General features: G+C 38.6%; 1 protein-coding gene and 1 long non-coding RNA gene across 2 annotated transcripts in view; both read right to left on the bottom strand.

Annotated features, from left to right (window-relative positions):
* The window catches only part of GUCY1B1 (guanylate cyclase 1 soluble subunit beta 1), a 41,977-nt gene extending 22,169 nt beyond the window's left edge, over positions 1-19,808 (bottom strand). Inside the window, exons 1-4 of the mRNA XM_057419159.1 lie at positions 19,787-19,808; positions 19,415-19,488; positions 2,577-2,677; positions 1,794-1,912 (exon numbers count right to left, since the gene is read on the bottom strand). Of these exons, the coding sequence (XP_057275142.1) occupies positions 1,794-1,912; positions 2,577-2,677; positions 19,415-19,488; positions 19,787-19,789 (297 nt within the window). The 5' untranslated portion in view covers positions 19,790-19,808. The remainder of the gene's footprint in view (positions 1-1,793; positions 1,913-2,576; positions 2,678-19,414; positions 19,489-19,786) is intronic.
* Positions 1-27,527, bottom strand: part of LOC130604569 (uncharacterized) — a 185,844-nt gene that overhangs the window by 77,024 nt on the left and 81,293 nt on the right. The gene's annotated exons all lie outside the window — the stretch shown is intronic.

Below are 27,527 nucleotides of genomic sequence, written 5' to 3'. Positions count from 1 at the left end.
TGAATTAGTTTCCTGACCCAATCTGACTGCTGAAAGATGCACAAATAATAAATCACAGATAACGCTGATTTTTCATCATAACAAAGAGCTAAAAAGTACGCTTCTGGAAGAGCTACCAGTACATTATTCCTGTTAAAATTTACAGAGGTATATAATAGCTAACATCATCTGTTAACACTGAAATTCAAACAAAGCAGCTTAAAATACTATCATTAGAAGAAAATAAATTTAAGCTGTTTACACTTTTATAAATGTTTGGTGTGTACTACAAACAAACTTTCATCATCACACATGATTAAGGAATGGAAGGAAGTACACTGTATGGAAAAGGGCATGAGGGAAAGGAATAGAGGACTAGCCCATTCAGGTATACCCATAGTGATGAAGCAACAGGCCAGATACACCCCTTTTTATCTCCTCCCCTATTCTTGCTCAACCCTAACTGCAACTTCAATACACGAGTCATCTTTAGAAATCACATTTATCTGAAAGCTTGCTTTGAGGGCAGCCTGTGAATGAAGCCATGAAATATAAAGGATGTCACATCCCACAGACAAACAATAGTACACAGATCACACATGGTATGCACATGTTGTAGGGTACACATAAACTATCTGCCCAGCAATTACAGCCCATGGGATCTGTACAAGAAGTCTGGGTTGACTACATCTAGGATGCTCTGTAATAATCCAAGTTTTGGGGTAGGTAGTAAGAGACAGAAGTAAATATTCTGGTAATCCAGCAACCTGTGCACTCTGCTCTTTTCACTTAATATTGCTGGAGACATTTTAAGGGAACAGATTACAAAAGGCTGCCAAATTTCCAGTGAAAATCAACAGAGATTTGACACTCGGCTTTTGTGCAATGTCCTATGAAATCTTAATGAGTGCTTTTAAACTCATTATAACACACAGTTCTCTCAAAAAGTGAAATATATGACGAATCTTGAATCCAAAGTGTTTTTCTGAATTTAGCAATTTTCAAGTGACAAAAAAAAAGGAAGCCCATTTTTTTCTACACTTAGAAATCACACTTTAGAGAAGCAACTGTATTTCTTTCACGCCACTGAAAAACTGTTTTCATTTTGTTTTGGTTTACAGCGCCGTATCACGCTGTTCTGCAGTCAGGAAAGCATAAAAATTTACTTCAACGCTGCTGCTCTATCCTACTCTTACTTCCAGGATGAAGGATAATGTCTTTGAGATGAGCTGTGTACTACCTCTAGCTCTGTACATAATGTACAATTAGAAATAACCAGTAGCTATAGTTAGCCCAAGAGAAATTAGAAGAAGAAATACCCTACAAATCTGAAGACCACATTTTCTGTTAGTATAAACAAAGTAAGTCTTTTTACTTAATACACACAATGTGGGCTGGTGTTTTTTTCCATGTTTCTTCTACTCCATACTTCTGTTATATATGAGAACTCTTGTTCAAAACTTTTCTCTGGAATTTCAAATAAAATTTCAGATTTAATGAATGCCTCTGCAACCCCACATTACATGCCTTCTCACTGATTTATAAAACTGAACAGTCACAGATGCTATGGGAAAATTACTACTCTATCAGGTAACTGTATTAACTGAGAGGGAAAGAGAACATAATCACTAAAACTGCTGAGCAGTAGAAAGCTTTATAAAATACAAATACCAAGGCAAAAGGCTTCCAGACACCTCTCCACAAATAATTGGGAGATCACAGATTGCAACCTATATTTCCAAATCTCAATCTAATCTGCTGACTAGACCATACTTCCATCTGATATCTGCAATAATTTGTCACAAAATTCTTACCTGCAAAAACTCTCTCACATTTGAGCCCAAGACACGCAGAATTGTATCATAACCAGATTCTTGGCAAAACACAAAAAACATCTTCCCAAACATTTGAAGAATTTCCCCGGCATTTAGATCTAGTTAAAACAGGAAAATACAATTAAGTCCAAACACTGTATTTCATGTGCTTTGCTTACCCCTTCAGTTTCATATTCATAAGCAAGAAAGACAGTACCTGAACTTTACCCAGATCCAGTACGTCAAGAATATGAGAAAAACAAGATTCAGGGTCCACATGGCACATAATAAGTATTAAATACAGGAATTCCATTACAATTTACCAATCAGCATTATGACTTTGCTGCATTGTGCATTTTATGCATTTATAGCATTTTAGATTTTGATTCAGTTTAGTAATCACTACTCAAAAATAAAGGAAATCAGTTGTTAGTAGGGATCACTCCTACCAACTGCTTGTAACACTGACCATGTTCTGTGGATGAGGTATAACTACAGTTTAAGGTGTTCCTATGACTTGGTATACTTTGGAAGTAATAAAAAACGCTTTAAGGAATAAAAGGAATAAAAATATCTTAAATAGAATAAGTAAACTCCTTTCTTCTGAGATTAAAAAAAAAAATCTCTTTGACCACTGCCCTGTTTTCATTTCCTCTGTGCTAAATCCTACTGCTCTCTGCTACACTGTTTTTTTGGTTTTGGTTTTGCTTTTTTTTTTGAGGGGGGGGGGGTATATCTTTTTTTCTGTGATGAATGGGCGAAGAAGATATCCTTATTACTTACTAAGGACCTTGCTTGCAGCTGCAACCAGATCATAGGTTTTGGAATCATCATAAATGATTCTGACCAGAAACTGTCCTTCTTCATCCAGTTGTGCCTCCTTCCTAAAAAGAAAATAGCATAAAATCTTTTTGGCTGAGGGAGAAGCACCATATTGAAAAAACAATTGTATATTGTTTGGTACCAGCCTTTTAAATAAATAAGTTTGTAGGTTCTACCTTTAAGAAGTTACTTGAGATAGAAAATAACAAATCTGTTCCATATCTCAGAATCATTAAGGCACAACACAAACATTTCAGACCATGCATGTGCTAAAACAATAATTAGCTGTGGAAAAATAAACATGATTTTTCAGTACAGAGCCTCACAACAACAACAGAATTTGCATTTTAAAGCAGGGGACTATCCAGTAATCCAGACCAAGACGGGCTCTTCAAACACTTTATAAGTAAGTGTCTTCTTTCCTTCCAATTTTGATTGTACTTCATTTACAAAAGGCTTGGGATGTTTTAAACACCATTTGCACGTATCTTCAAAGAGGAATCTAAAATGAAGATGTAGGTACCTAATCAAATACTTTTTGCACATTCCCAGTAGACGGGGATAAAAAAAAAAAAGCATGCTAGGATTTAGGATTTTGTAAGAGCTTGTTCGTGCACTGCACGCTATGCAAGCTTTCATGAGTGAAAGTACAATAAAAATATACATTTCTTCACTACAGGAAACAATTCTCAGCCCCAGGTTTAAGACAAGACTCATGCATATATCACATGCACTCTTACTACTGTTGCTAAGTAAAAAAAATGAAATGACTCCTTTGTTTTTCAGGATCATTTCTTACTCCTTCCAGTTTGAACATTGGGTCAGCAGCTTGTCCAAAAGGCAGCACAACTCTGTAAGCTTTTTTTTTTTCTTTTTGCCTGAGGTAAACAAGTTGCTATCCCTAGGAAATGAACTGTTGTGTCTTCCAAGCCTTGCATCTGACAGAAGTGAGTTACTAGGGAGGGTCCACATGTGCCTTCATCCCTGTGTTACCCCCACAGCCCTAACAGAGGAACCAGGCCTCTGGTGTTGCAGTGGTGGCTGAGTCCCAGCTCTCAAGAGGAGGACACGGACACCTGCATGGGCAGGCAGACTCCAGGACATGACTGTCCTAAGTCCATGCACAGTGCAAGAAATGGACATAGCCCCAACTCTTGCAGGTCATACTCTGTATTTGCTCCTCATCCCACCACATTCTCCTTCAGCAGAGAAATGTGATGTGCAGGGGGGCATACTGTGGTGTGTGATGAAGCCATGCTGTTTGTTAAAGCCCTCATCTGACAAAGGAGCACAGCCTCCTTTCTCAGTCAATTTTTTGTAACAGTTGTTCACCTTTTGTGTTCCACCTACAATGATTCTCTGGAGAGACAATGCTCTTTGCAGAATAATGACAAAAGAGGAGACATTTGTAGGTACTCATGCTCTTATTTATGCACTTAGAATGTATTTTGGCTGAGTAACACTAATATGATCATTGCATTTATAGCAGCTTTTCAGGTGGAGGGTAACAGCAACCTCGTTAAAAAGATACCCTTTCATCTGAAGCAGCTTTATGCTGCAGAACACTTCAGAAAGACAAAAGAAAGGCAAAGAGGTAAGAAAGCCCAGAAGAGAATGACCGCATCATACCTCCTTATGTCACACCAAAAAACCAAATAGTACAGGGAGCTATAATTCAGAAAAAGCTTCAGAAATAGAAAAATTATCAAAAAGGCAGACAATGAGGTAGTTTGTTTTTTTTTAAAAGTAAGCACATGTCATGCAAATCAAGACATTCATCAACCCAGGACCAGAATAATTATTTTTCTAAAGTACAAATGAAAGAGATTGATGAGTGAAAAACAAATTTGCTAGTACCAGAAACGCTCCTTGATATAACGCTCAAACATACAGTTTAAGAGCCCACATTTCTTAACTGCTCTAGATTTCTAACAGTCACCGGAGGAATCACAAACCTATAAAAAACTACATTCTAAATCTACTATGTAAAATTCTACAACCACTTTTACATCAAAATCTTTGTCTGTAATCATACCATGGTCAACCATCAAACAAAACAAAAGTCTCCGACTGAAACTCAGTTTCTAATTTTCTAGAGCAGGCATAACTTATTTTAAAAATAAAATACAAAATAATAATGCCTGAACAACCATTCAAGCATTTACCGCTGTAGAGAGTTATCCAGCCATACAAACAGAAACATCTTTTGTGTTACTCAAAGAAGAGAGAGGTCTGAGAATTAAATACTCTTGTTAATCTTAAAACTGCTAGACAGCAAATGATACCACTGATAAGGCCTGAATACAATCTCATATAGTAGTATTCTATTTACCTAAATGATATTCCTTGTCAGTTAACTCTCCAGCTAGTAATCATCAGTCTTTAATAACCTGTTCACTTGTCAATGGAAGCCTAGAACTCACTATTTCCTTTTTATTTTCCTTTAATCTTGCTCATCATATTCTTACTGCTGACCAAAAATTATACTATATTGCTTTTATATCTAAAAAATAGATCTACTTATTTTTAACAAATTCATGTAGTCTTGTAACTGCTACTTAAAATACATTATTATACTCACTCTATGAATGGGCATGAACTAAAAACAAGCTAAACAATTTTCCTAAAGACAGCAAGGTGAGACTACATATTTCTACATAAAACAAACATCATTCTCTAATCAATGGGATGAAAAATATTAATAAATGTAATGGGGCTGTTTATTTTCATACTCCAAAGTATTTTCACACTCCACAATAGTACTTCTGGTCCTCTTCCCAAGCCATTCTCTGAAAACTTTAGATCGGCTTGAAGGATACCAAAGTCTCACTGATTCCTGAAAACAGCTTCCATGCCACATACTCCTTCTTCTCCTAAGCATGAGGACAGCTGTAGTTCTTAGTAGAAAACACCGTCTTGAAGAGTATGAGATCAGTCAGGGACAAGAAGGCAGTGTTTACATACCCTAAGAACTGAACCAAAATTAACATGAGAAGAAAACCATCTTGATTCTTTGATTCTCATAACAGGAGATGTAACTAGAAATCAGATACAGTTTGGAGGGAAGTTTGCAAAGGGTGAACAAACTTTCCCACATCTTTGATACATACTGTGCTTTCTTTTAGTCTCTCTGATCTCAGCCAAACCACAAAGGATAACACACACATCTGGAAAAGCTATGAACATCCTTGAAAATTATGCATACTTGACCAATCCAGTAGACACAGTTTTTGTGTGTGAGAATTTTCTCTCTTAAAGATTGACCCAGTTTTATGACACTGGTATCTCCTTCAAAACTTCTTACATTTCTTTCCAATTACACTGACTGGAATTTTTCCTGTTTCCTTCTCTGTGCCAAGCCATGCTTCCTTTTTTCTTATTTTGTCTTTAGTTTACTTTCTCAGAGCTTTTCTTCAGTGCCTGCAGTTTTTCAGAGCCACCACTTTTTAAAATAATCAGTGGTTATTTCAATGCCTATTCCATTATTTTAGCTATTTTGTTTTTCTTTTTTTTCTAGGTCCTTTGGATCACTCAGCAGCCATCTTCTCTGCAGCCTTAATGCTGTATTTCCTACTAAAACAACTTTATTGATAAAGTTAAACAAAAAATAGTTCAATCAGCAATCACATCTGCATTCCTTGGATATAATCTTCTGCAGTGAAACTCACTACTCTAAGGCTTCACTATCCCCAGTATTAGGAGCCTTACTAGACATTCCTGCAGTACAGGAAAAGGACCCAGTGCTTGTACTGCAGGCTAATACTCCAAAACAAGAACAAAAATATCCTGCTTTTTCGTTGTTATTATTTTAAAAAGACAGAGAAAAATATATTTTTTTAAAAAATGTAATCCAACAAAAGCTAATTCACTTTGTGATTTTTTTTTTCTAGAAAATTTGTCAGATTAAATATTTACTCCTGCAGGGGATTATGTTCCTCACTCACAATCATGTGGGCAAAAATCTCTTGCTTGTCCTACAAAGATGGTAAATCCCATGCCAGTGTCTGATCTAAATCTGTGTCAAAAGATAAACTGCCTTTTTAAAGCCTGTACTTAAAATTATTAACTTTTTTCTTCCTTTTCAGGACAATTCCTTCTCCTTACCCCTAAACCCTACTGTGCTGCTACATCCCAATCACTTAGCTAGATGCTGAGCTGAAATGTAATTCAGTTATTTTCCTGGGTTATTTTTCTGCTGGATGGACTTCCCTGTCTGCTTCATCACCCGGTCACAGAAGATGCTGTGCATACAGAACAACATGTAGCCAGATGGGAGTGGCTGGAGGACAGAAGATTCACTGAAGTCAACTGAAGCCTTTGCCCTGCCTCCAGTGACCTAGGTCTGTGGTTTCTGAGGCCTTCCTGCCTCCCTATGTAATCTGACAGCAGTGAGAACTTCTGAAAGTTTTTTGCTCTTAAGTATATGATTAACTTTAAAACTGCATGTGATGGGGAAATGCTGCTGTAAGCTTATCCAAAATGGTCAATGCAATGTGAAAACACTCCTGTCTTTACAGAGGCACTTGTCCTTCAGCAAGTCCACAAAGCTGGTACCTGATGTATCAAAGCTTGCCTGTATTTACCCTAAGGATCTGGTTCTACAACAAGGATGATATGAAGAAACATATGATAGTGTTGTGAAAAGTGTTACAACCAATATTAAAAGTGAGCATGCTTTGTCAGGTTTTCAGAGCTGCTGTGGTTTGTTGCCCGCCAACAGCATTCCTCCAGTGGGAGACAGATGTTTTTATCTCCATAATCTGTGAGTACCACATAGGAAAACAATCCTGCCTTTGCGGAACAACAAGGTATGGCCACAGACCTGAGTATGTGAACTTTAAAAGACCAGAAGACTGCAACTGTTCTCACCTGAATGCTTCCCTCTCCTGGCTGACAGATGGTTCATGAGCTGCGATTACAACTGCAATACTATACAGAATCCTTAGGTGCAGAGAATTTACATTTAGCTGACCATATTTCACAAAAACTTCATAATCCGTAGTTTTATGCAAAACTGTGGCATTTCCCCTGAAATGTTTTGCTGGAATTCCAGTTTTTGACCAGACAGAATTATGGGAATAGATTAGCATTGCTCTAATGTTTTTTGCAGACCACAGTGTTTGATCACAAAGGCATTAACAGCAACAACATGTTGGTGGCTTTCTTAAAGGCTTGACTGGAAATGAGCCAAAAGCAACAAGCTCTGGCAAATTCCCAAACCCTGGTTAATTCTTTAGTGAAGCAGCAGCACTACAGTAGCAAACTTTTAACTTCTATATGGCCTTTCTTTCAAAGTAAATTCTAATTCAAATAGAACAGAATTTACAATTAATGTCTCATTTACATTTCTAGAGACAAAAGAAGGGTGTGCTTTTCTTCTAAGAAAATCCATGATTTTAACACTCTTGCCCAAACTAACTCCTGTTATCAGCAGATGGGATGTGCTATTTCATGGTTCAAAACTTACATCCTATGTTAGGCCTGTCCTAACTGCTACGGTCTAGCAGCCCTTTTTATTTACTTTAGACTAATTCTGAATGATTACACAGAGCTATTCGAATTGTGGGAAACAAAGATTCCAGCCCAGACTTTTCTAAAATGCCCTCTGTTTTTTTCCAGAATGTTTATATTATCCAGGTTAAGGTGAGGAAGTTTACTAGGGGAAAAAAAACAACCGTAACCATTGCACCATGAAAAGTAACACAGCTGTAGAGAGGCATTTTTCATATACAAGTCTGATCTCAAAATCAATGGAAAAAATCCTATTGAGTAGGTCAAAGCAGGATCAAGTCTTAAAGCAGCCTTTCCTCCATCAGTCATGCTAACACCTCCCAAACTGCTGTTGGTCTAACAGCACAGCATACTGTAACAGGTGATACTACATGAGTCCAATGGGCCCTTTGAAAATCTTTCCTATTCTGAAACCAGTTTAGTATTTGAAAACACACTACTAATGTTTAAAGATAATAATGCTGATTTTTAAATCACAGATTGCACACATTTTTATTTCACATAGAGGAAGTATCTTCTCTATTTTAATGTAGTAAGGATATTCTTTGTCATCATTAGAGATTTTACAGACAACACAGTTGAACAAGATGCCATACCGGGCTGGTCTTACTTATGCAGTCCATTGTGTACAAAGTATTTTTTAGTGTAGTTTTGTAGTTGGATTGTAGCATTCAAAGGGAATTAGAATAAACCATAATCAAGATGAAGCTTGCTGCTGTCAGAACTTTTTTATTCCTGTGAAGTAGCACTCCCTATCGTGTCTCTGTAGTCAGTCATAAACTGGAATTAAACAATCTTACAGAAAAAGAACCCTTCCTGTTAGAGAGCTTTGCATTCACTAAACAGTGAGAAAGTGTAAAGGATACAAACAGAAAAAAAAAAAAAAGAAAAAAAAAGATGGTGCAAGACTGCATGGAACAATTACTTTTTATCCTGAAGGTGCATAGGCTTCTCTGTGATGTAACAGTACTATTATTTAGAAGCTGTTGGTGTCACTTCAACAGATCATCTCTGCCCTAAAAGCACACTGGATCTCTTCCTATGAAAACTCCAGTCCAAAGTGCATGCCCTGGGTGTGTCACCCTGAACACACCACAACACCAGCTAGTTCCAAGACCACCTTTATGACTTCTTCCATGATAGGTATTGTTTCTGTTGGGACTTTTGCCACCATTGTGCTTAACTATTCTTGGTGTACCAAGGATGGAAAAATTGCTCATTAAATTCAACAGACCAGTCAAAACAATCCTAATGACAAAATAACACTACTGCACTTACTTAGAAACACAGCATGGTTCTGATCTCACCCACAGGAGCATGTCAAGTTTAATCCCGTTCCAAGACTAACACTATTAAACAGAATTACATGTGTCAGAACTGAAGATGGTATCGGTGAAATCAGAATCGTCATCTTTGCATCTCTTTTACATTAAAATAGCAAACTCACTGCTCATTCTATTATTTCCACAGATGGTTTGTGTTTTCATCTTTTTTTCATGTGTTTTCATCTTTTTTTTCATGTATTTCATGAAAATACTTTGTTAAAAATTATTAAAAATACTGAACCACTCTTCTCACTCCTCCCAAAAGGAGAAAAAAAGAAACTAGACATGTACATGTTGTGGATGATCCAGAGATATTTTAAAACACCCAGCTGGGAAAAACATAAATTATATTAAGTTACACGATTAAATAAAAATGGGAATCTGTCCAGGAAAATTATGTTCTGGGTAAAGTAAATAGTTGTATTTATAGACTTCAGAGTTCTGAGTTATTTCCCAGTTTTACATGCTGGATATGAAAGTGTTTAATGTAGGTTTTCAAAACAAGATAATCCTAAAAGATCCATTTAACAAGTGTAGAAGCTTTTTGCTACTATTCCAAAAACTGAAAATATAAAGCTAGTATTATTTTGCTTCCTTTTAAAAGGAATGGTATTAACTCTTTTAAGCATTTCATTTATATGAGTGAGTGACATGTTTATAAAACCTACTATCCTGACAGGTATAAAAGCACTTCCCAGTTCTGGGAGAACTGTAAAATACCTGAGAGATGCTACAAGAACACTCATCATGCTCTATAACATACCACTATTTCCTTTTAGCCAAGTCTTTCCCAGATGAATTAAAGAATTTGGCATCCATGCTGAACACTTGACCTCCAAGCAGGTCCTTCCCCTGTGAGGAACTGAAGGGGCAGAAGTGTAGTTTTGACCCTATGAATCTTATGAGTATTAATCTCCAGACCCATGAAGAATCATCTATTCAGCATCAGTTTTAAGAGAACTTAAAATATATTGCTTAGAAATTCAGAATAGCATGAAATAAGGACTTAGAAACATAAACAACAATAAATGTTCCTTCTTAATGCCACTTTCTTGATAAACACTCATTAATGTTAGAGGTATATGGATTAAAAAAATTAATCTTGAATTGTCCTTTCACTATTTGTTTTCCAAAGTCTCTTTTTGACATCTGTTTATAAGATATCTTTATTGTTATGAGACTGATTGAACATTCTCAGCAATGAGTAAACCCACATGCTACTAAGGAGCAGTGAAAAATTAATTTTCATGTTTTTTCACAGACAGCTGGAATTCATTACAACCGAGTCCTAGATGAGCTAAAGTAAGTATGGGCTTCCGGTCTAAAACTCTAGTGAAGAGTCTATTTTTTCATCAGTGTGCATGGTGAGCAGGTAATTAACACAGTATGTTTGCAATGTTTTTGAGCACAAAAGAATCAGTAACTTTAGGCAAACTGTAAAGCAAGAATTCTTTATAATAAATGAGGTGTGGGCTGGGAAAGGTAAATATTGAGCAAGCTCAACAGCAGTTCAACAAAGCAGGAGAGATGATGCACATGGGACTGCAATATACAGTTATTCGTGCCTATCTGGTAAAATTCAGAACTCATTACCTACCTGGACTTCTTCCACAGTCCAGGGAAGAGAAGTACATAAAAAAAGGAATAGGAAAGCCAGCAATTTCATGGTAGAAATGCCAAAGGCATTAATAGGATCAAAAAAAACCTGGAAATCCTCAGCATACCCAAACCTATGTTTTGATGTTGAAAAGGAGTTTGACACCAAGGTTCTCTTGCAAATCAGCCCTTGCTGAGAAATATGACAAATAACTTAAAGGCTTTTTGCTCATTTCAGCTATCCACAATAACTAACTGAAATGCCATACCTCTTCTTTTGTACAGATTTTTGATTCTTATCTCCTGTTTAGTTTGTGTTTTTATTGCCCAGGCCACACTGTGGTTACGTAGACATAATACGCACACACACATATACATACACATACATATTTATATACATATGTATCTACATATACAAGTATAGTTTATCAAAAAACTTTACATTCTAAGCTGATAATTTCTCCCAGCAGAAATTACACAGTTAACACTGTAGACAGATTGGTATAGACTATGGTACTGTTTTACATGCTTTTTAAAGGGTTGCCCTATTTATAGAGATTACGGTCAGCTGAAAACCTAGAAAATGTCATTTTCCAGAATGATTATGAAGAAATAAAACAAGTGTCTCATAATGAGCCATAAGCATTTGATTAACTTTTTTTGTTGTTTTGTGAAACCAGGAGAGATGCACTCGAGTACTGGTTGCAGCAACATTCGCGAAGTTTGCTCCAAACCATATTTCCCCGCCTCTCCCTAAGCCTGCATAACACAACCTACCAGTCACACTCAACCTGTTCCTTTTCCTCCAGGCTACTGGCTGTTTCAGTACTGAGGGTAGATCCTACTCAGTTGGCATACAACTATTGCGTATTTTGTGTTACCCCATTCATTGTTATGTAACATCAGGCTTGATTTACAGCGTAGCTTTCAAATCCAGCTCAGAAGACAAAATCATCCCTATTCCTAAAGCCTTCCTGTGGAATTCATCCCTATACTATTTGCACACACAAGTGTTAACTAGCTCTTGTGAGAGCTAGTTACACCATTTCCATTTTAAATGGGTAAGACTACCACACACAGAAAGTTTCATTAATATTGGGCACCCAGTTTGAGACAGGTGGACCTGTTTTTTCAAGGTACTTCATTTTTTATACTCAAAACACAGTTTACATCAGACCAACAAGCTATCTGAATTTCAACGTCTCTTAAAAGATTATCGATGTAACTTGTAACAACAGTCTTTCCTTATAGCTTCTGTGTATATTTTTCTAGGTTTCTGAAAAGTTAAACTATGTTATAATATGAATTATTATTACATCTAAACATTGTGCTAAACAACAATAATAGGCCAAGACCTTGATTTTTACAGGATTTGTCAACACATGTAAATTGTGTTTTGCTGTATTAGTAAGCAGGAAAAAAAACATCTTTGACAACGTGACATTCTGAACTCTGCATACGGACACAGTAAGTCCAGTGCCATTATTCTGCAGCTACAAAAGGTTTTCTATTATTTGCTTTGTTTAATATGCATAAAAATGGGCAAGTTTTGCTCTGCAAAAAATTCCAAGGAAACAATGACAGTTTAAAAAGAGATCCAATTCTGTCCCCTGTAAAAAAAAAAAATCTGTAACATACATGTTTAAAGGCAGAGTTGAGTAGACTTTCCATTTAATCTTTTATTTTATATTATTTACTATTTTGGAATATAACTGCAAATAAAATTAGTGAGAATATCACATCCTGTCAAGGAGTTCATAAGTATCTAAATACTAGTGAAAGTCAGTGAAGGACATTTTTAAATGCCTAAATGAATACAAGCATCTACCTCTCCTAACTTAACTAGCCAACCTGCAACAACACTAACGTACCTAACTGCTAGGAATATCTTTTAAAATTTATCCAATAAAAATGTATTCCTAAATCGCTTTTACTGCAAAAGCCACAGTGAGCACCTAAGTCTGACCTTGTTAACCTTTTACCTATATGATGCATAAGTTTCTCTGCCTGTTCAGTTTTCTACAGGCAATTGCTAGCTCTGCAGTTTATCTCACTCCCCCTAATTCTACAGTTTTCTACCACTTCAACTGAACCCAATTTGAAACTGAGAACAGAAGCTTTCCACTTATATTGCACGCGGATAATTTCTCAACCCTCAACCTTCCACTGTTTTAACCATAACAGGACAGTTACAGAAAATAAATTCTGTAAAGTAAACTAGGCTGGAGCATTGGTAGGTGACAATGTGTGAAGTCTGGGGGAGAACAACAAAAATTTCTTTTCTCAGAAGACAAGTGATAAACTTTTGCTCTTTCTTTGTGTGCACTTCCAGGCCACTACGGCCATGTAAAGTCTGTGCTACACAGCAGGCTACCCAGACCTGGAGTCTTGGCATTTACAAGCATGTGTAGACAGCACACATCAGTCTAACCCACAAAAGAAGGACGAAGGCAGCATGATGCCTTAATTCTACATTAAGCACTGAGCACCGAGAAAATAAGACCATTACTGGCTTTTTGCATCCCACACTAAGGTACAGCCAGCAAAGGATACATGGCTCTTGGGGCAGAAAATGCCTGTTTTGCTACTGTGCAAATTTTAAAACGGATATTATTTTCTAGAATCAGTTAAAAAAGTGGTTTGACCTTTAGGTAGTTACTTTTTGCAAACACTGAGTATTCAACTTCAGTTCTAGTTTTTACATGCTCATCAGGCTACACATGCATTTGTGGGGACAGCAGTTGACTAGTTATGCCATTTGATTTCCCAAAACCAGATTTTTCATGTACCTCTGTGGAAAAAATACTAATTTATTCTACAGCCTTGTGATGAAGCATTTTAATGCATTTCTTAATAAGATATTTGAGTTCTTACTCCTTTTCTTGGCACTATATTTGAAAGTGTCACAGCTGAGCATCTAACCTGGCCTAAATTCAGATTTAGGAGCCTGTAAGAAAATCCTGTATTCATTTAATCAAACACAGAGGGATACTGTTGGGAAACACAAGATAAGCAACTATGTACATATTCCCTGCTGACAGCACTGCTCTAGTTCCCACATACTGTCCCGGAGTTATTTCAGGAAGACAATCCCTCTTAATGCTTGTTAAACAATTAAAACTTTATAGCTGCTGAATGGAGTGCTCAGAATTTCACACATATTGGCTGTTCAGCTCAGCCAAATGTGACACCTGTTGCAGAAGAACTCAGACTTTATCATGACAGAATCCCCTTTTAAAAACATGTAACCACACAAGTATTTAAATATCAGAGAAGACAGGACTTCACAAACTTTGAATTTTTTTTTTGTTTGGTTGTTTTTTTTAATGAAGCAATATCTGTTTTGTTTTGGGCAGGCACATAGACAGTAATTCCATGCATACTACTATCACATTCACACATCATATCATCCAGCAGTACAAATTTGGCTTTGATCAGACATGAGCACACAACTGCATGTATGTGAGACTAGTTAGGCCTGATATTTTTTAATTTATGCTAGTGTCATGGTTTAAGCCCAGCTGGTAACTCAGAACCACGCAGCTGTTTGGTCACGCCCCCCTTTTATCTCCCCCTCTAGCTCTGGGCAGGATGGGGAGGAGAATCGAAAGAATGTAAATCCCACAGGTTGACATAAGAACAGTTTAATAACTAAAGTATAATATAAAACTACTATTACTACCGTAATAAGGGAAATAACAAGCGGAGAGAATATACAACTAAAAAGGGAAGGGAAAAAAAAACAATAAACACAAGTGATGCACAATACAATTGCTCACCACCCGCCAACCGATACCCAACCCAACCTGAGCAGTGATCTGGGCCTTCCAGGTAACTCCCCCTAGTTTATGTACTGGGCATGATGTGCTGTGGGATGGAATACCCCTTTGGCTAGTTTGGGTTAGGTGTCCTGTCTCTCCTTCCTCCCAGCTTCTTTTGCCCCTTATCACTGGCAGAACATGAGACAGAAAAGTCCTTGATTAAGAGTAAGCATTAGTTAGCAACAACTAAAACACTGGTGTATTATCAGAACTGTTCTCAAACTGAAACACAGCACTGTATAGCTACTAAGAAGAAAATGAACTACCACCACCGAACCCAGGACAGTACGTTGGTGCGTTGGCCAGGAATCGAACCCGGGTCAACTGCCTGGAAGGCAGCTATGCTCACCACTATAACACCAATGCAGATTTTTTATTTATGTTGGCTAGCATTTATGTTAGCTGCAGAGGAACTGAAGATATCTAATGCCAAAAGAATCTTCAGCACCATCTTTTCAAGCCATTGCAATTGTGGCCACACAATCTGAAATAGTCCTGAAATGACAAAATAAGGGATTTGAGAGAGATTTTCTCTTGGCCAGGGAAGGGACAAATCAAAAGTGTCTTCTTAGCAAAAATGTGATTAATAGCTCTAAGTAAAAGTTTATTTACTAATAACTCTTTCCACAGCTAGTACAGTGCTGAACAAAGCAGCATATCTCCATGTATTCCAGGTCCTAAATCCTCCTTTCCAAAGAAACTAGGAGGACATTGAGTGAACTACCATGACAAATGTATATGCAGCTTACAACTGCCAGTAAGTAAAAGAAATTATGATGCTAGATCAACTTCACTTCCCAATAAGAAAAATCTGCTACTGCAGAATTCAGCAACTGCAGAAGAATTCTTTCCAAGCAGCTCCCACTCCCCCTCTCATCCAGCTCTGCTAAATCCCTCTAATCCTTCCAGGGTTTCATCATGAAAAACTCTCCACAAGCCCAAATTCTCAGTTCTATGAGTGGCAGCCAAAGAAAAACTTAAGGAGAAATTAATTTTTGAGACTTTGCAGTTGAGAAAAGGAATAAAGGCTCCATAAATGAAGATTACCTCTCATTACTCATATACTGGCTTTCTTCATCTTGTTTTGAATTCATCCTATTCAGGATCAACAATGTTGATTCAGAAATAGATGGCTTTAAGTTGTTTGGGGTTTAAAGCTTTTTAGTTCCAGTTCTTTAGGAAAACCAATCCATATTTCCATTGAGCTGACAAAATTGATATTCAGTCATTTACTTATGCTCTGTTTTAAAAGTGGATTAAAAAAACATGGAGTCTAACTTTCCCAAGAATACCACTCTGGGTTATTTAAAACCAGAATCAATATGTATGTTTTCTAGATAGACTGTGGTTTGACAGGAATGTTGAAAAATGAATGAAATAGCAGAAGCAGAGACTCGAAATCATCATTCTGACTCAGTTAATGCTAAGTCATATCAACGAAAGCACCATTCTCCCAAAAGCATCAAATTCAATTATTTGGTCTCCCAAATTCTACATGTAAGAACTTCATTCAACGTCACATTTGACTGAAGAAGCCACAGGAGACAAAAGTTTTCATGCTTCAGATGGAGGATACCCTTTAAATTCAATATTTAACTTTTCTGAATGTACTTTTTTGAAAAATGAATTGTTTCCATTACTTCAGTTTATTCTGTTCTAGGTTTTCTTTTCACTTCTATCAATATTAAGTTCAAATTCACTCACTGGCATTTGAGAATTCCCTCAGCAATCACAACCCACCACTCTGCAATGCTGATTCACAGCTTCTGCATTGACTTCAGGGAGAACAAAATGGCAGCATGTGATTAGCTCAACACAAAAAATAAAGCTTAGATGTCAAATTTTGTACCAAACTACCCAGAGGCCTTTCTGCTTGACAGAAATGCTTAAATTGTTGCAAATGTAGCAAGTTCAACCATACTAGCAGTGCGAAGTTCCTCTCAATTTTTAAAAACTGCCACAACACAGCCGAAGATTGTTAACTTCAACAATTACTCCTCCAATTCAATCATCACTGAATTCAGCTGATTCAACCCAGCATGACACAGCACTGGTCTGTATCTTCCCATTCTTTTCTACATGATTTACACTTCTAACAAAACCTCTGCAATAAGTCTGTATTTACATAAGCTAAAACACCTAACCACTTCCACATCTCCTCTGCAAGTGCACCACAGGAACCTGCAGTACCCAAAAGTACCTAAATCGACAAGCATTTAGCGGCTACCAGTTGAACGTGTACCATCCCCTAAATAAGCGCCACTATGATTTTTTGCAGTAATATATATACAGGGGTTTGTTTGCTAGTTTCTAAACTCTAGGATATTCTACTTGTGAAGATAAATCCTGCTGAGTATCTACCCTGTTGCAAACACCTTTTGCATCAGGAGGTATGGCAGCTGTTGCATATACATTGGCTCTTTCTTGGAGATCATGTTTCATTCTTCTGTTTGGATGGTGGTGTGCTACAGTTTCCTTCCAGAAAGCCATCTTCTCTGCAAGCTAATAGCAGGGCCTAGCTGTTGGGCTGCTACAAGGCAGAAATGTTTCTCCGCTGAAAACCAGCAACAGGATGTAGGAGCTTCCTGAATTCCCACAACTGATCTTAGCAAAGTATTTCATATCTTTCTACCTTTTTTTTTTTTTCCAAAACATTAAATAAGTAGTATTCTTCACAGGCTTTAGTTATCTTCAGTAATCTATTAGGTGTGTATAAAATCTTAAAAGACAGGATGCATCAGGAATCATGACTAGGTTCTGACAGACTGCAGCATGACCTTGTACTAGAAGATGAAATGTTGTATCTTTTCAGATAGATTAGTCTTAAATACAAACTCAATTCTGCATGAAAGTAGACCGTAACACTGATGGGCATCTTGGTAAGTGATGGCATGCCAGGAAACAGTGAACATGATTTTCTTTTATACATTTTTTGTTATAATTTTCATGAAAATGATGTATGTATTGCTATTCTTTTAATTAAGTTTCTTAATTAAAAAATTTAATGCATCATATGAAACCAGTATCAAGAATTCAAAATAGAGCAGTGTGTTTAGATAAGGTATGTAAGAAAAATAAACTTGCATAGTTCACATGACCTACATCACAAAACTGTTGACATCCACTGAATACTCATCTATGCAATCCATAGAATTGTATTTGCCAGGAGTAGCTTATGGACTGTCAGGGATCACTGGAACAGCAAATGTCTGCCAAACCAGAACCGGGACTCTCCATTTCTGGTGATTTTAAAGACTCAGCTAGACAAAAGTCATAGCTAGGCACTGATATAGTGCCCGTAACAGTCCTGGTTGGAGCAGATGGACTAAATAACCTCCAGAAGTCCCTTCCAACCAACATTTCTATGACTCCCTGATTTCATGGTACTGTGTCAGATTACTACATTCTTAATGAATGGATTAATGAAAAAAAAAAAGTGTCATGGTCACAAAAATCTCAGTCAAGAACAGTCCTTTAACTCCAAAAACTGTATTACAACAACAGCAAAACTGTTACATCGACATATTGAAATTGGCCCAAAATAAATGGGAAAGAGGAGTATAGAAGAAGGTGTCCAGTTGAAAGAAGACCACTTTTTCCAAGTTGGATAATCTATTTCTTCTTTAAAACATATGATACCAAGAAATCATATGGAACCCTTTCTTCAAAGTACAGTTACCTGATGCTTTACAAAGTAAGCTTAAAATTCTATGAGCATTTATGTCTTCTTAAAAAATATTTCTTCTAGTTTGGCTGAAGTATCAATACCACCATATTTATGGTAAATAGAATTTTGTTCTCACTACCCATTTCAAACTTTCTGTGCAATCTCACTATTCATCAAAAGTTTAAAGACAGTCATCTCCTTGGAAAAATGCTATACTGCCAGACTAGCAAGGGCGTGACACAAGAAACCAGAGTTCAAGAGCAGAAAACCAAAAATCATTCTTATACATGCATTCTTATACATATTTCTATATAGCAGTTAGTTTTTCTAATTTCAAGCTGATCAAATTACCAAAATTTCACACTCGTTTTTGATGGAGAGTTTACTAGCTAAACACTGCAGTTTCAGTTCCTTTAGGAATGCAAAGAGATGCAACTGTTGCATGGTTCATCTGGTAGTCTGACTCAAGGAAGGGCTTCTGTGGTTTCTGGGACATTTTGCCCATACACTATTTCTGCTATATACTTTTTATAACCAAAGGAACTGCAGGTATCAATGCCATCTCCGCTGCAGCTCCTGAACAGCAGTAACAACGGGACAAGGTGCGTCTCTGCAGCGTGAATAAAGGCCCCGAGCAGGACCAAACGCAGCAAGAACCGTGTTGGTCTTGTGATGGACGATAGCCACATCCTGGGGTCCGCTGACACACAACAGATGTTTATACAGACCTGCCGGTACCGGTCGCAAACGGGGCACCGCCGGCCCGCCGCCACCCGGCCTGGTACCGACGTTCGCGGGCGACGCCGAACCCCGGCCCCGCCCGCCCGGAGCGGAGGAACACGCACACAGACACACGCACACAGACACACGCACACTTACTTGATGTCCTCCCAGACGGCAGGCCCGTAGTTGCGGATGACGAGCAGCTCCAGGGCGTGATTGACGAAGCCGTACTGAGGGGCAAACCAAGACAGCGGCACAGTCAGGCGCCAGGCGGGGGAGCCCCTTCTACAGCCCGCAGCATCCCATCCCGGTGCCGGTCACCCCGGCGGGAACCAACCACCCCAAAACACTACACCACCCACCACCCCATCTCCCTCCAGAAAACAAAGGGCTAGGGCCCGGCTCCCCTCACAGTTCCCTCTTCCCAAGCAGATTTGGCCTCCTTCCTCCCACCACCCAGCCCAGCCCAGCCCAGCCCAGCCCAACCCAACCATCCACCGCCATTGCCAGTCTCCTGGCGGAGCTCACCATGGTGCCGCCGCCGCCACCCCTCCGCCGCCGCCGCCGCCACGGAGCACAAGATCGCCCCGGTTGCCTCACAACCTCCCCCGGCCACCACCTCCCCGAGTGGCATCCACCGAGAGCCAATGGCGAGCACGGCAGCGGTGTTGTCCTCCAATCAGAGGCTGAGGCGGGACTGCGGGTAGCCTGGGTTTGGGGATGCGGCGGCGCGGCGGGGGCTGGGCGCGGGGCAATGGGAGCGGCGGGCCTGAGGGGCCCGGGGCCGCGGGCGGGGCCGCTGCTGTTGCGGCTGGGCGGGATGAGCCCTCGGGTGCTGAGGGCGGCGGGATAACGGCGTTAGCTGTAGTCTGGGGCTGGCGTGTGGGGGAGAGGGAAGGAGGGACAGGCCTAGGGAATACGCACATCCCTCTCGGCTATTCTTTCCCGATGCTCGCCTCAGAGGGGAACCCTTTGAACATCTGACTTAAGAGTTTCCTAGCATCAAAAGGATTTCCCAGATGCTTTTTTCCAGCTGGAGTCGTTGGGAGTCGGCTGACACTGAAGCAGAAAGTATATCAAAATGCAGGTTCATAGTGGTTAGCTAGCTATGTGTAGGGCAACGTGTGCTCTGGTGTCAGTGCCCTTTGCAGTGGTTGTGTTTGCAGGAACAGATAATGCTTCCTCAGTTGTTCATATCCCAGTGCAACCTCTTAGCTTTTGGGGAAATAAATGCACCCTAAAAAGTGAAGAATCTGAGGGGCAAAAGATTGGCTGAACAGGGCGCTGGGCCACCTAGACTAGGTCATGATTTGCCTAGAAAAGTTAGAGCAAATGATCCTCGGGGTCCCTTCCAACTGGTATTCTGTGAATCAGTGAAAATTATTTCAGGCATTCTGTTTCTGTGCATTCATTTCTTCAAATGCAGATGAAGTCGAAAGCATGATAACAACTGCTTTCATTAATATTTGGTGGGTGGGGCTGCATTGTTGACTCCTTGTCAGTAGCCACTGTGAACAAACACTGCATTATCAATAACTCGCTGTGTATGGATTCTGAAAGGGTTCTCCAAGTAAGATATGACCGTTACGACAGGAGGTTTTGAGCAGAGGATTGCTGACAACATGCCAAAGACAGTTCAGATATAACCCACTGTCGTCATATGTTATCATATACACAGAACAAAAAACATAACCTCCTGTATGAAGATAAACTGAGAAAGTTGCGGCTGTTCAGCCTGGAGAAGAGAAGGCTGCGTGGAGACCTCATAGCAGCCTTCCAGTGTCTGAAGGGGAGCCATAGGGATGCTGGGGATGGAGTATATTAGAGACTGTAGTGATAGGACAAGGGGTAACTGATTAAAACTTAAACAGGGGAAGTTTAGATTGGATATAAGGAGGAAATTCTTTACTGTCAGGGTGGTGAGGCACTGGAATGGGTTGGCCAGGGAAGTTGTGAATGCTCCATCCCTGGCAGTGTTCAAGGTCATGTTGGACAAAGCCTTGGGACATGGTTTAGTGTGAGGTGTCCCTGCCCATGGCAGGGGGGTTAGAACTATATGATCTTAAGGTCCTTTCCGACCCTAACTATTCTATTATGCAGCACTTGAAGAACGCATTTAGTTTAGAGCTCTTTGTACCATCCAAAGACTGGATCTCAGTGCATGAAATAAAAATACTATGGAGACTGCTGGGTTTTTTTTATAACTTAAAAGAATCAAAATATGTTCAAGAGGTAATGACATTATCTAGAAGCATTATGACATAAATATGTGATGGACTACTGCTGAAGTAGCTCTTGGGCAGAGACCTTGGTACATCAAGTCAGTAGAGCCATAGATGCTAATTTATCCAGATGGATTCTAGATATAAGTAAAATTGCAAAAGTTCAGACTTTACTAAGATAGTGCAAAATAATTTTAAAATTTGAACTATTGACATAGTTCATGAAAAAAAAAGGTAAAAATGTGAAAATGGAGTATGTGTGTTGGAACTTCCATGTAAATAAGTTAACAAATGACAGCTTTTAAAATCTTCTAAAATCTCATGTGTTGCTTGGTGAACTTTCAAATCTGTGTCAAGATCTGTTAAAATTGCTCATAAGTGAGGAGACAGATTACGGGTGGATAACCATTAGAAATTTGGCAAACATCATCTCCAAGAACAGTAGCAGGAAATCCTGCTTTTGGGTCATATAGGTATAATAATTCTACTGAGTTTAACACATTCCCAATCTACTGGGAAAACCAATTCAACATTTTTTAAAGAATGACCCAGAACAAAAGTTTCAATGTAACCAGTTAAAACCATAGAAATAGTGTGCTAATTTTGAAAGGAGGAAAGAAAATTTCTAGGAAAGAATAACCAAGCAACTGGTTGAAGATGCCTGCGTAGAAAACCAGACAAAAGCTAAGAGATGAAATCTCTAAGAATCTCTTAAATCTCCAAGAAATTGGCAACAGAAATGATACAATAAATCATGTTGCTGAAACCAGACAAAAGGCTATTTTTCCCCATACCTGAGAAGGGGTCAGCTAGTCACCAATTAACTCGGGTTCAAGTACATCAGGTCTCCGTCTGCTTTTCTGATTTGGTAGCAAGGAAGTTTTGGAAAAGTGGGAAACCATATCCTATAATACAAATGTTGTTGTTACATGTGCTTTGTAATCTTTGTGTGCCTACTGGTGGTAGTGAATTTACACTACTGGAAGATCTAAGACAACGCCTGGGAGTTTTGCCCTCTGATGTTGTGTAGTCTTCCTCTTCACATACCTATAAAACAGTTTTGAGAACACAAATTGTCAAGGAAGTCCTGACAGCACATCCCAGGCAGGAAACAAGAAGACTGGATTGAGAATCAGTGTTAACATTTCCATTCTTCATAACTTTCAAGGGGATCTGCTTGTTTAGTCTGTATATGGGGTAAATCCTCATGCTCATATAATACTAGAGAGATTATATAAAATAATTTTGGGGTACAGTTTCCAGAAAGTGGATTATCCTGACAATTTCTTGTTACTGATACTTTGAAAAAGTGCTGATATCTGCAAAGGTTAATTGTGAAATTCCCTTTCTTCCTCTGTTTTGGTTCAGGCTTGGTAGGTTGCCTTTGCAGGTTGCTCTTGCCTTTAAACCATTGCAATACAAGTGGAAGTTCCAGCATCCCAGGAGAGATTTGTAAAATGTGAACTGAAACCAGCATGGGCAGAATTAATGCAGACAATGATTGATTTATTTTCTAAAACAGGGATCCCCTTTAAACATTTGGAAGATGGTGAATTAAAGAATTCAACAAAGTGATTTGCTGAGAGGGGATTGCCTCCATTCCAGATGCCTGTGAATCAAGACTATCTGGTAGGTCTTAGGCAAGATTTTGTTTCGGCTGAAGGAAAGGATCTAAGTCAATAAGATAAACTACATATGGGCTATGCTTTTCAAGGCCTAACCCTATCATTATCAGTACTGCTAGGTCACATGCATCATGCACATAATGCAACCATTTGGACTCTATCTGATACACTTCCATAAAGCATGCAGCTTGTTCATTATAGCACACAGTCTCATTTCCATTTTGGAGCCCTCATACACTAGGTACAGCTTCTGATCTTGCTGCTCAAGATTCTTTTTGGTATTCAGGAGTGGGAGGGTAGCCGTGACACTAGCCACAGCTGGGATGTGTATGAAATGGAAAGGAGCCTTTTAGAAAGTTATTTTTGTAACTGAAATCCTACCAGGCAGCTTCACCACTTTGTGTCTTCCTGAACATGTTTCTCATGAGGAGTTTCCTGCACTGGCCATCAGAAAGCCAAAAGAGTTGCAGTCACTCATTACAGGAAGAAAACAACTGCTGTACTTTTTAAGTGGTGGTATACATATTTTTTCCTGATTTGAGATGCTAGCTTCATCTGGAAATTCTTGGTGAGATCCATGAAAACAAAGAGTAGCATGAGATCCTTTTATTGTGTATGAAAGAGCAGTTGCAGAGACAATAACTTTGGGAAAACAACTAGCTGGCCAAGAACATCTACATTCAGTTTAATATGGCTTGCATTAATACACGAGCACTATAAAACAAAGTACTGTAATAAGATGCATTTTTTACTTTGGACTTTGCTTTTACAGTTTATATCGTTACCGTAATCCTGAATAAAAATGTTGCCTCACATGGTATTGCTGGATTTCACTTACTGAAGATGGAGTTACTTTACTGACATCAAACTGAACTATGGGTATTTTCTAGTTATCTGTTTCGAATTGTAATGGTCTGAGACTTGACATTTGGTATTGTAATAGTAATACTTCTCAGGTACAGAGAAATTCCCTTAAGATCACTTCAGAAAGATTCATTATTTGGTTTAAACCAAACCAGACAACTCGTTCACTCACTTCACCCCCTCTTCTTGCCCTCCCCCTACTCCCAGAGGGACAGAGAGGAGAGTCAAAAAGAATGCAACTCCCACGGGTTGAGATAAGAACAGCCCAGTAACTAAGGTATAACACAAATCACTGCTGCTACCACCAATAATAACAATGATAAAGGAAATAACAAGGGAAGAGAATACAACACCTCACCACCCGCCGACAGATAACTCACACCCCCAGCCCAACCAAGTGCCGACCCATACCTCCTCCAACCTCGCAGTGCACCAGCCCTTCCGGCTCACTCCCAGTTACCTCCTGGGCATGACGTGCTGTGGTATGGAATACCTCTTTGGTCAGTTTGGGTCAGGTGTCCTCTCTCTGCTTCTTCCTGGCTTCCCCTCCTCCCTGGCAGAGCATGAGGCTCACAAAGTCCTTGGCCAAACCAAAACATCTCTATCAGCTCTGTTCCCGAGCTGAAAGTCAAACACTACACTGCACCAGCTACCAAGAAGGAGAAAAATGACTGCTACTGCTGAACCCAGGACACTACTGTACCACTACACACTATTTCACTATGCCATTACATTCATCTTCCAATACTGATATTGTCAAGCTTTGACTGAAACAATCCTCAATGTGTCAGTGCTGTTCTGTAATGCCATAACCTGTGCAGACTTGAGAAACTCTGTGGGCTCTGCCCATTCCTGTAAGGTGAATGTAATCTTAGCAATGTAGAGCCAACTAATCATATATCCAAATCTTCCCCAATACCTTCTGCAATCAGTGAAAAGACTTCTGTTGATTTTTCTAGGCTTGTACTCCAAAGCTCCTGGGAATGTTACTGTCCTTGATATTTTCTTTGGCAGGTTTTGTTCAGGCTGAAAAATTCAGAAGAGTGAAAGTGTATCTATGACTTAATCTGCCCCCTTTCACATCCTTGGGATGTTACAGCATGTGTTCCTCTGGGTTATTTCCTATTAACATGCTTTCAGGATAATCATATAAACATGGCAGTTCTTGGTGTAGGGGCACAAGAATTTGTAACTTTTTACTGCTTAGAAGATGGGAAATAATTTCAGCACAGATCTTTGAAGGAGGCTTATAATGGTGCTACAAAGCACTGTGGTTATTTCCACTTATATTAGGAAACAACTGGCTAAACTTGACTTCACTTTAACCACCAAAAGCAGATGAGACACAAAACTTTATAAGGTTCTTTACTTTGTCTGAGATTTTTTCACAGTTTATTATTTCTTCAACTGGCTCTGCAGTTTCATGTTCTAGCCTAAGTACATGTTTAACATTCAGATCATACTGTTTGTTTTTGGGAGAGTATGGATCTTTAAACCACTGCACCTCAATGTAGCAGTAGTTCTGGAACCGCTGACTATCTTCCATCTTATGCTTCATAATCAGAACAATGCTGAGTAATGTAAGACAGTGAGTTTTACTCTCTGCCTTTGCTTGGCAGAAAAGAACTGTGATTTAACTCATATGAATGGATTAGGAAATTAAAAAAAAAAAAAAGTTTATATCTGAGTATTTCCTTCGTATGTATTTGTGAGCAGCCGTACCATGGGAGATGGTTTTAGAGGTATCTAAAGACTGTTGTCACACACATCTTGCAGACTTCTTTAAGAGGTAGAAAAGAAAGTCCTAGCTTTCACTTCAGAAACAGCCTCAAAGTTAAGTTTGGTTCCTGCCAAGCTGACTTCTGATAAACTGGAACAGGACTTTGACAGCAACATGGTTCTTTGCTATAGGGCAAATAGCCACAAAAATTATTGCTGTAGCAGGAAACAAAAACTTCCCTTCCACTGTTTTTGCAGAACAATGAGCAGGCACAAATATTGGGAGGAGCTACAGCCTGCTAGGTTATAGGATGGGTGGGGTTTGAAAAATGGTCCTCTTGCCAAGATTGAGGAGAAATTCCCCTTAATTATGGTGGCCTTCAGCTGGAAATACTGATTCGACCTCCTGTACTATCTGTTGCAGCCATTTCTGCAGAGAATGCAGAAGAAAATGATGGGAGAAATAAACTGGATTTTGGGTGAGGTCTGAATTCTTCCTTTGTCAGATTTCACGGGAAAATGTAGATCTGTCCTGGGGCTCTATTATCTGTGCACTTCACTGTTCTATCAGTTTCTGTGACTTTGTTTACTTTGGTTTTACACAGTAGTTCAGAAAGAAACCATCAGCTCCACACTAATTGCACTTCCTCAGACACCAGCAATGAGAGTTTCTTTTCAGCATCTCCCTGAAATCTTACCAGGACTTGCCTGCTAAAATAAATATAAACAAAATAAATTCATTTGAATTCTTTTGCTATAGCTTTTACTTTCACTATGTCACTGTTAAGATTCAACGGTCCCACTTGTTATTTCTTTCAAGGGCCATGAACACCTTTGGCAAAGTAATTGCACTATGACAAAATCTATCTTCCATCACATAGTGATGGAATCAGCCCCTCAGAATCTTCATGAACTAATAAAATAAAGGTAAAATAAAAATTCATATAGTAACAAAACTGCTTCTGGACATAATACTAAGGTAATTGTATGCTTATATAAACAGCATTGCATCCAAATACAATTTTGTTGTACAATTGTTGTACAATAATGTACAACATACTACTATCCATCAGTTAAAAAACAACTGGTTTATTTCCTTGCAAAATCTCCCAGTACAGCAGAATTTAAATTGCCTTCCTTTTCTTTATCTCAGAGATTTTCTTACTGTCTGATTCCTTTTTTTCCACTGACTTTAAGTGAAAAGATTACTTAAAAAGTGAAAGGACATTGAAGATCCAAGTGAAAAGATTAGTTGAAAATAATTATCCCTTATTAGATACATATTCATTCAGCAAAAGACTTAAAACAGAGGAGCAGCTTCAGTGAGACCTACATTCTAAAGTTATGCTTAAAGCTAAACATAGACTTGTGGGTTTTTTTGCAGAATGAGTCTGAACACAAGTACATTTTAAAGCACTTTTTGAATCATTGCCTTAAATCCATGCCTAAATCCTACTTACTTCCTTGAGATTCAAGTAAGTTGCTTTATGTGTACACGTAAGTGCTTTATCCAGTTTCTTCTCTGAAATAAGGCTGAAGTAGTAAACATGGGAATATTCGGAACTTTTCAGAAAAAACAAAAAAAGTAAATTTAAAAAGATTTCTACAGCAATTCTATCCTAGCTGGTAATGTAGCCTAGTGTGTATTAAAAAAATAGATATAAAAACTAATGTTGGAAGATGAATTTGATCTGTAATCAGATCAGTTATCTGCATTAATACAAAATTATTAATTCACTCTCTTTGGCCTAGGGCACATCTAATTTTACAAATATATACTTAGGAAGGTGTCAAGGACATCCTACTGAATGACAAAGGGACATCATCCAGTCCAGCAAT

Source organism: Pezoporus wallicus, unplaced genomic scaffold, assembly GCF_028554395.1.
Source record: "Pezoporus wallicus isolate ANWC-B61680 ecotype Strahan unplaced genomic scaffold, APGP_CSIRO_Pwel_v1 contig_2384, whole genome shotgun sequence".
NCBI lineage: Eukaryota > Metazoa > Chordata > Aves > Psittaciformes > Psittacidae > Pezoporus > Pezoporus wallicus.
The sequence above is the reverse complement of the archived record's forward strand: the minus strand, read 5'-3'. Positions and strand labels throughout refer to the sequence as shown.